The 10,000-nt window shown below is 37.9% G+C and overlaps 1 protein-coding gene across 1 annotated transcript in view; it reads left to right on the top strand.

Annotated features, from left to right (window-relative positions):
• LOC138060129 (synaptogyrin-2-like) overlaps positions 1–2,814 on the top strand; it is a 3,544-nt gene extending 730 nt beyond the window's left edge. Inside the window, exons 2-3 of the mRNA XM_068905845.1 lie at positions 569–946; positions 1,801–2,814. Of these exons, the coding sequence (XP_068761946.1) occupies positions 569–946; positions 1,801–2,025 (603 nt within the window). The 3' untranslated portion in view covers positions 2,026–2,814. The remainder of the gene's footprint in view (positions 1–568; positions 947–1,800) is intronic.
• The last annotated feature ends 7,186 nt before the right edge of the window (positions 2,815–10,000 follow it).

Here is a 10,000-nt window from a genome sequence, read left to right as displayed (position 1 = left end):
AAGGTTGACCAGTATTTGACATTTTTCATATTTTGTAAAATTTGCCCACCCCCTTGCAAATACCAACTGAGTCGATATCATGGTAAATTAACCACTGTAAAGAAACTTCGAAAGGTGGCATTTTGCCCATTAGCAAATTGTCAGTTTGCTCTGACAAAGACTGCAAAACGCTCAAAACGTTAGCTTTCTTTCCTAATTTCTTTACGGTGGTCAGTTTAGGTCATAATTATTAATGCAGTTTCAATCCATTTGTGTGTTTCACTTCCCCATTGATACAGCACCACACTTTCTTTAGAAACTAAACCCCTTTATATAAAATACCTTTTACTTAGTGATTTCTTGGGAGAAATGTTAAGTTACAACCTTCGTCTTTTCCAGATGGGACCACAGAATCCTTTTTGTTTTAACTTTTTTTTTCCTTCTTTAACTTTGAAACATGATGTTGCATTACACTAATTGCATTTTGTGTTTCTTTGGTGCTTTATATGACTGTATGCTTGAAGCAATTTTAAGAATTTTAAAAAATGCACTGTCACTTTTAACATTACACTATCTGTCCTTCTTTTAGATCTTTGCAATTGTTGTGTTTGGCTGCATTTCAGCTGGGGGTTATGATCTTGGAAATACTGATAAGTGCCTATTTAATAACCATGCTGGTGCGTGTAGTTATGGGATCGGTATTGGCGTGATTGCATTTCTGGGCTGCATTGCATTCATAGCCATTGAGGTGCAAGTGTCATGTAACACCATCAACAACCCAGAAACCAGAAAGTACATTGTCTTGGCTGATTTAGGATTCTCTACTTTGTGGTGTTTCCTGTGGTTTGTCGGTTTTTGCTATCTTGCGGATATGTGGAGAAGGCAAGACAAAGGCCCATTTTCCACATCGCAGGTTAACAACTGTCAAGCTGCTGTTGCATTCTCATTTTTCTCCATTATTTCTTGGGTAAGTTTATGTTTACTTGTTGATACACCAATTAAGAGACAGTTATGTCATGACACAGAGGTTTTGCAAATAAAAGGGCCTACTCATTCTTTTGTTTGCAAGACCAGTATAAAATGCTGAATGTGGACTGGATGAAGTAAATTTTGCGCAGTTAGTAAATACATGAGATAGGGATAAAAATCTTGTTGCCTTTTTATCTCAGAAGGTTATTCTCGATACAATGATACAATTTCAAAACATATTAACAACCTTTATTACATGTAGGACAGTTTAATATTCACACAGTTCAACTATAACAACCTTGACATAGACGACAATGCGGCTAAAATACATGTAATTTGTATCTGAGAAGATTTCCCCTCAACAAGCACCACTCCATGCTCAGTTAAGTCGAAGTTGAAAATAACAAAATATTGTTGGTTTATGGCAGAATTAAATTTTTTTAGAATTATTTTTTGGAATTTTGTTAGTGACATCACTTTATTTGAAGCAGTACAATGATGAAATCCAATTTACAGTAAATGTGGAGCAGGGTTTGCACAGTGGCCTTCTCCCAGTGTGCCCTGGGCTTGATTCTTTGACTCTGTGACACCATCTTGTGAGTTTGAGATCTAGTTTGCCTCGAAAGGTTTTCCCCCAGGTACTGCTGGTTCCTTTCCCATAATGTCACTATAATTTTAGGCTTTTATTAAAATTGTACATTCTGATTTATTGTACCCAACAAAATTATTACACAGTAACAGTAATTTTTTGTGACAGTCGTATCTTTCTTTTAATTGCAGAAAAGCATTCATGTTGCAAACAGTGTAATTATGTGATGTTTTTATGTTTTTTTGTTTGCTGTGTATTTTCAGGGTGGATTGAGTGTCATGGCTTTTACCAGGTACCGTCAACTGCTGACAGAGTTTGAGTATTCTGGAGATAATCTTTCTGGTGACACCTACTCTTCCCCTTATGCATCATTTCCAACTTCACAAAGCCAAGGAGATCCTTATCAGTCCCAGCCATTCTCCTCTGATCCCCCTACTGAAAGTGTCCCTGAAGATAACACAGACAAATATACCCCTCCACCTTACTGAGATTACATCTGTTTGTGGCAGGCATCCTTCCTCCAGGTTTTCCACTGACTTTAGAAGACATTCGTTCTCTGAGGGAAATCATATACTTTTAAATTTAGATAGTGTTATCCAAAACTTCATCAGTCAGCTAGAATGCCAGGCCTTTTGCTGTTGTTCAGTTGTGGAGGTAGCTAGTTTGTTTGCATAGATTTTTATTGTAAGAATCTAATAGCCTCGAGTCTGGTGAACTTGTCTACAGGCAGTATGTCCAGTCACCATTAGCATGATAGTTGAAGAATGGGGACCAAGTATCTCTTTCAGTTTAATTTCCAAGGTTAACAATAATAATTGTTATAATATTATATTAAAACAATAATTATTATTGTTGTTATTATTATTGTTCATTCACTCAGAATGTTTCTGTCTGACCTTATTCAAAATTATTGATGTCACATGTTGCCACATTGTAGCAGTGAAGGTTTGAACCACTTGAGAGTGCAACAAAAGTCACTTTCAAGAGCTCTGAAAATAATTTTATTTTGAATTACTGGTAATTCATAATAAAACAATAGTAACTGTTGTAATGGCTTTAGTATAAAAAATCCTGCATATCTCTGTTTAAAATATGTTTCTGCCTTTTGCACCTCCACTTGAGGTCTAGAGAATTCATACTCAGTCTCATTCGGTAATACTGGTAATTCACGATCATCCTTGGGTTCAGACTGTAATAATATTATCTTGGGCAGTGCCCATTCCTTAGCCATTCTCATGATCTTTGTGAAAATTAAATGACTGGCAGTTCAATGTTAACTTTGTCTGTGTAATGGCTGGCCTTCAATCTCTAGGAGAAAACTACAATCGTGGACAAAATTCTTGGGACACATTTGCACCTGTGACTCCTTTCACAAACCTGATACACAAAGTCGCACAAGATTCAAGCTGTCCTTTCCCATTCCCTCCCTCCACCCCACCAACAATGTTGTAAGCATGCACCCTTAGCTTTGTTTTTCAGACTTTCAACATTGTATTGAGTGGAGGAGGGGGAAGCAGCACTCAAGTTAAATGTGTCACAGTGAATGCTTTTGGAAGTAATTGTGAAAATCATTGATTTATTATTAATATTACAAGTTTTGCATGCACCCATACTAGTAGTTTTTCAGACTTTCAACATTGTATTAGGTGGGGTTGGGGGAAACAGCACTCGGGGTTTAAAATGTGGAAGCAATTCTGGAAGTAATTGTGTTCAAATCATTGATAATTTTGCAACTTTTGTGTGACTCCTGTTCCAAGGAAATTTTGTCCACAATTGTAGGCAAAATGAGGTTTTGGTTTTTTCATGTATCTCTTGCAAAAGAAGGTAATTAAGGAGAAGCTATTGCAATTAAATTTGTTATGAGTGGACAATAATCTCAAGGATAACAATAATAATAATAATAATAATATTAATAATATTAATATTAATATTAATATTACAATTTTGTTACATTATATATAACCTACCTATCCTCTTCCCTACCCTTATTACAAAGGTTTTGATTGTGTCTTGGCTTTCCATTCTCTGGAAATTTATGATTTATGTATTGAATGGAAATGAGCACTGTCAAAACTTGAGGGAAATGACGCTATTAAGATGTGCAGTGTATTAGGGTATTCTTCTAGGTACACATACCTGTAGCGGAAGAATGCCATTGCCTGAGGAAACGCAGGGAAAGACAGTGATGTAAAACCCTGGTCCCCATAGCATGCCATTTAATAAGATGCACAAAATTTGCGTGTAGTCTATTTCAAAGAATAATCCATTTTTGCGTGGAAAAGATATCCCAGGCAAGTTTTTGTTAAAGCAGTGCTTATCAAAGGATTTATATTCAGTTGGTTGAGCACCGGGCTGTCACGCAGGAGGTCGTGAGTTCAACTCCGGCCGGACCAACACTCAGGGTCTTTAAATAATTGAGGAGAAAGTGCTGCCTTGGTAATTACATCTGCAAATGGTTAGACTCTCTAGTCTTCTCGGATAAGGACGATAAGCCGGAGGTCCCGTCTCACAATCCTTCAATGTTCATAATCCTGTGGGACGTAAAAGAACCCGCACACTTGTCGCAAAGAGTAGGGGGCATGTAGTTCCCGGTGTTGTGGTCTGTCTTCTGTGGTATATACAGAGGGCCATGTGTTAGAAAACTCATTACTGGGTTAATCATGTATTACCCTCTCAAAATAAAGAATATTGTATTGTATTGTATTGTATTGTGGGTTGAAACTTATCTTAGTCTTCAGGACCCTGGGGTGGATAGCGCTATATACTGGATAAATCACTATCGATTTTGCTAGAAGTGTTTATCCACTGGATAGTGGTTTATCTGATGGATAGCGCTATCTATCTTTTGAACAACCCGGGCCAGGTGTTCAGAAAGTGGTCGGGAAAAATGTAATATGAACTTTGTTTCGGGTGTCTCAAGTGTTTTTATGCTGCATGAAATAATAGTGGGGGCCAACTTTCGTTTGTTACTGGATGCTTAAAAAAAGAAGCATGATAAATATTCCTTGAATAAATTGAATGACATAAAAACGTCTTGTTAATATTTATGATCTGAAATTGACCAAAGATGGAAAAATCTTAGTTAAATACACTCCTAAGGTAGCACACATACAGCTAATATACCAGGAGGACACCAAAAATTACAGCAGTTGCCACAATCAGTCATATTATAAATGAAATTAATAAAATAGAAATTCAAACGAAACTACATCCTCTTGAGATGTAATGGGACCATTACGTATGTCCTAAAATAATGGCCTTAGCGGAAGAAAGCTTTAAAAGTCAGTAATAGTTACTCTTGCACAGCCTCAGCTGGTAATAAATTCCAGATCTGTATAGCTGTAAGGAAAAAGAAGTAGCTGACAAAAAATTTGCAATAATATTGGTGGTAAGCTAAATTATGATTCCTATTTCTTGTAGGATTTGTAACAAATTCAGATGGCATAGATGGTTCATAGGGCCATGATGAAACTTTGAAACATGCAATAGCTTGATTTAAAAGACGGTCCCTACCATATGTTCCACAAGGTGCCCCAGCCAAGTGAAAAAATGGGTGCTGCACCTATAGTCCCCTGGGACTTTAAATCTTGAGAATCTTGAAGCATTTTTCTGGACCTGTTCAAGGCTTTTGACATCTTTATGCATCTAAGGGTTCCAGGCTGCCAAAGCATAATAATAATACATACATATACATACACCGGCACAACAATGTGGCAACCTGCGTACTTTCGAAGATCTGCAAAGAATACCATGCGCACACAGTAGACAAGTGACACAAACACGAACCAAAAATGGTGGAAGAAAATAATGATATCACCATTCTTTATGACATGACTATTCATATGGGTAGAGAGATTACCACAAACCACCCTGACGTTGTCATCAAGAATAATCGGGGTAAGAAATGCACTTTCATTGATGTGGCTATACCTTCTGATAAAAATACCTCCACCAAGGTGCCCAAAAAGCTTTCCAAGTATAAAGATCTGTAAATTGAAATTACCAGATCCCAGTGGTTGTAGGTGAGTTAGGGGTGGTTAAGAAAGCTTATGAGGGAAATTCCAGGAAACATTAACCTTAACCTCTGGGAAATTCAGAAGACAGCATTGATGGGAATGGCACACAATCTACAGAAGGTCCTATCCATCAAGTGACAATTAAAACTCCCAAGTGCCCCAGGTCCAAGGTTTGGACTCGGCCCCTGGAGAAGAAACACGGTCTCATGAACTGAACATTAATAATAATAATTATAATAATAATAATAATAATAATAATTGTAGTGGCCAGCTACTCTTGGCCGAGCAAATAACTCGTATTCATCCAGACAAACATTTAATCCGCAAAAACATCTTACAAACATCGAATCTCTGCGTATCTGAACGATTCGAAGTTATTATTCTGTCCTCCACGATGGCGGGAACAAAAACAAAATATTCACAAAAGCACATGGCGAAAACTGCGCCCGAACAATCTCTAGTCTGCGATAACAACGAAAGCTTCATGTATCGATCGGGAACTGAAACCTACAATAATAATAATAATAATAATAATAATAATAATAATAATAGTAGTAGTAATAATTAAAATAATAATAATAAAATAAAAAATAATGATAATAATATCTGGCTTGTTAGTCACCCTTTCTTGCAATCAGATGCTGAACTGCTAATATAAAGGCTGCAGCTCAATGAGGTCATTCTGGTTACATTCTTGCTAAGCATTGATAGGCGGACATTACGCACTGAAACGAAGCACCAAAACGCCATGTATGACTCCACCATACATTGACTACTAACTGACAAATGTTGGATTTGAGATTAAATATCATTTTAGGCCTAATTTTGCTCCTAATGTCAGCCTTCACCTGAATCTTAATCTTAATCTTCAGTTGGTAAATAGCCTCTTTACAGTTGTGTGCTTAGTTACCTGGCCTTTAAATGAACGTGAGGCTGGTGTTGACCTTGTTATAATACAGACCTCACTGCTTTTCTCATGTGAATTCTTACACAAAAACATTAACATAAGAAAAGGAGGGAGGTCTTTATAATAACAAGGTCAACAACAGCCTCACTTTCATCTAAAGGCCAGGTAACTAAGCACACAACTGTAAAATGGTCTATTAGGAGCAATAAATTAAACCTTAAACGATATTTAATCTCAAATCCAACCTTTGTTGGTTAGTATTCAATGTGTGGTGTGGTCACACTTGGTGTTTTGGTGTTTCATGGTTTAGTAATGCCCTCTATAGGCTCACTTCTTAACTGAACTACTTTGGAGTCAACAACTTCAAGTGTAATTAAAAGTGGCTGTGCGCATATGGCAATGATCAGGCTATTGCAATGTTCTCCCCAACATAGACTATCAGTGCACAAGACCACCAGATATTTATGGGAGGACACAGATTCCAAACTTTCATCACCCATGCATTCAGGTGTCAGGCGCGGATCCAGGGGAGGTGAAATGGGTGAATTTTCACCACCCTTTTTCTGAGCCCCCCTTCTTTCTTTTTTTTTTCTTATCCTTCAAACACCTCAACCAGGTTTTGGTTCTATTACATTATTACAAAAATTCACCCCCCATTTCAAAATCCTGGATCCGCGCCTGGGTGTATGTGTAGGAGCTTCAATTACACATATTGGTCATGAACAAATATTTGAATGGCAATTTGACTTGAGGGGAAATCTCTAGGAGAGCTTAAAACGAGTTCAGTTGAATGGTTTACCAGTACGTGTACATCAATAGTCAATCAATGACACTTGAAGCAACACTATCCCCAAGCAATCTTGACCAGAAGATGATGATATAAAGGGTATGAAACAAAACTTCATGGACAAGCTGGCCACATTGTCTATGTTGGAAAGGTCGCCAGAGAAATCACAGAACTTTGACCCATGCTAATTTCAAGGTATATGAGCCAAAAATTATTTAATAAGATTCCGAGAGGGTGATTTAAAGAACTTTTTTTGGAGAGAAGTACGTCATCAGTACCATCGATTCATGTGAGGGTCCGGGTAAGGGTGTTGGGTCCCCCCCCCCCCCCCCCCCCCACTAGTATTTAACAATTACCCTGCGAAATTGCGCGACGACGCCGTAGGCCGAGTTGGCTAAAACATAGCGACGTTACGCAAGATTGAACAGGATAATAATATTGTTTTATCATTCAACACACCGATAACAAAGCACAATTTTCTACGGTTATTGGAAAAACTACCATTTTTCTCCGGGACACACAAAATTACGTATATTGCAGGATATACCCTCAGTACGCACGAGGAACATTGAGCACGCTATGACCACATTTGGACATTGTCACAATGTGTTGAATAATAATTAACAACTATTCACCGAAGTGGATCGAGGTGGCTAGTGGTGAGTATTTACTGGCCACCGACACTGAGGTGAATAGTTATTACTGGGTTGCCTTATAAGGCAAACCCAGTCGAGGTCTTCGTTTAGTTTGTTTGTTTTCTTTTTTTTTTTTTTTTTTTTTTTCCGTGTCGGTAAAAGTCTTGCCTGTCACTCCCCTGGTAAGTGGTGTCTTTGTGTATAGAGCCTTCTGCTCGTATTTTCTTAGGATCGAGAGGGTAGTGGAACTGCGTAGATTTCTCTGGTGGACACAGTAGAATCATCAACTTAGTCTGCAATGGCGTCGAAAGTCATGCAACGCGAATGGCGTTTTAGTGGATCCTTCAACAAAATATACCCTTATGGAGCTCAATAATGGAAAGTCAGTTGGATAAACTAGGCATGAATCTCAAAAGCGACGAGTACTGGACTTCGACAACAATCTATCGCCCGTCGAGACGAAATCAAAGTGAGCAGTATTTACCTGAAGTACATGGTAATTTGACACAATTGAGTTTCTTGTCTTCACGCACGCAATCAAATAGGAAGAGGTTTTCGCCTCTAAGAGCAAATATGTTGTTTGTTTCAATAAAATTTTCGCTGGAAAAGGATTCTGTGGTATTTTCTGCCTTTGTGAATTATAATATCATGTTGTGTATTGAATTTTCGAGCTTAAAGTGCTACTGTGATCAAATTTTTATCCCTTGAGTTTTTTGGTTTATCACATAGAATACCATAAAACATTAAAAATGCTGTTTACCGTTTGGAAATATCTGCATTGGTTCCGGAGATATTTAAGTTTGAAAAATGTGTTAAATATGCAAATGAGAAGGCTGATGACGTCATTCACCCAACCCAATAGAACATCAAGAATATAAATAGAGCTATCTCGGTCAATTTGCAACAGAGACCATTGAAACTTGGTGAGCTAATAGTTCTGAAGGCAACACACCTATGACTGTGAAGAAATTGGTTCCCATGGCAACTCACTCTTTTCCAGTCCCCTCCAACCTGATTTCAATATTTTGGTGATCTCAGGCTAGAAATACATTTACTAAGGCCACAAACATGACCTAACATCTTTATATGCCGGCAGGATCATGCATATGAGGCACCATTTGCAAATATCAAAACAGAACGCCAAAGGTGGTCTGCAAAGCTCTTAATGTCAGGGAGGTCTGGAACCCAGTATGTTTCCATGGTAACAAAAATGGTATGCTCATATTGTGGAACACATCTACTAGAATCTTAGTGCCCGGAACCAAGCACTTCTGATACAAATTGGCTGAGATATCTTTCTCCATCATACTTAATCAAAATTTGGTTGGGTTTATGACGTCATCACTTGGCTAATTTGCATATTAAGAAAACTTGAATATCTCCAGAACAAAAAGAGATATTTGAAAATGGTAAACAGCATTCTTCTTCTCGCACAGACTACGTGTTTATGTGCCAAAATGGCTTAGATAGGGAAGATGCAAATTTCGTCACAGTAGCACTTTAAGGTTCAAATGTGATATGGGAGTATTAGTATTGCTCTGTAAGCAGGAAGGGTTCACAGGCCTGTTGGAAGCGTGCTTGAGTTTCAACAAAATGAGGCCCAAAATCAGTGAAAACTTGTGACGCAGATGAATAATAAAGTAGCTGCTATTTCCAAAATGATGGAATTACCTGGTGATAAATAACGTCGTACGCGTCTTGGAGAGTAAATTTTGACTTTGCATAAACAAGAGTTGGGCGATTGTGATCTTTGTTTTGACTTGGCTCATTTCATTGTCAAACTTTATAACACTTGACAGAAAAACCCGGTATCTTGCCATCATTTGACACAGATGCTTCACTGTTTGGCGAGTAAACATGCCGCGGTAACTTAATCACGGCGCCCGCTGAATTCCGGCCATGTCACTTTCGATTTTGCAATTTACTTGAACGTAGCAAAAATCTCCCAAAATGTTTGTCGCTGATCGTAACTTTTTATATTCTATAGATCGTTTTCACGTGACGTCATCACCTTCCAAAATCTAAAACTAAAGATCCACCAAAGTTTTTATCCTCATCAGGCATAAGAGGCGGCATATCTATATCTGTTGACAATTTCACAGCTCAATAGCGTGCTTC

The sequence above is a fragment of the Montipora capricornis genome, chromosome 8, assembly GCF_036669925.1.
Source record: "Montipora capricornis isolate CH-2021 chromosome 8, ASM3666992v2, whole genome shotgun sequence".
Taxonomy (NCBI): domain Eukaryota; kingdom Metazoa; phylum Cnidaria; class Anthozoa; order Scleractinia; family Acroporidae; genus Montipora; species Montipora capricornis.
The sequence above is the reverse complement of the archived record's forward strand: the minus strand, read 5'-3'. Positions and strand labels throughout refer to the sequence as shown.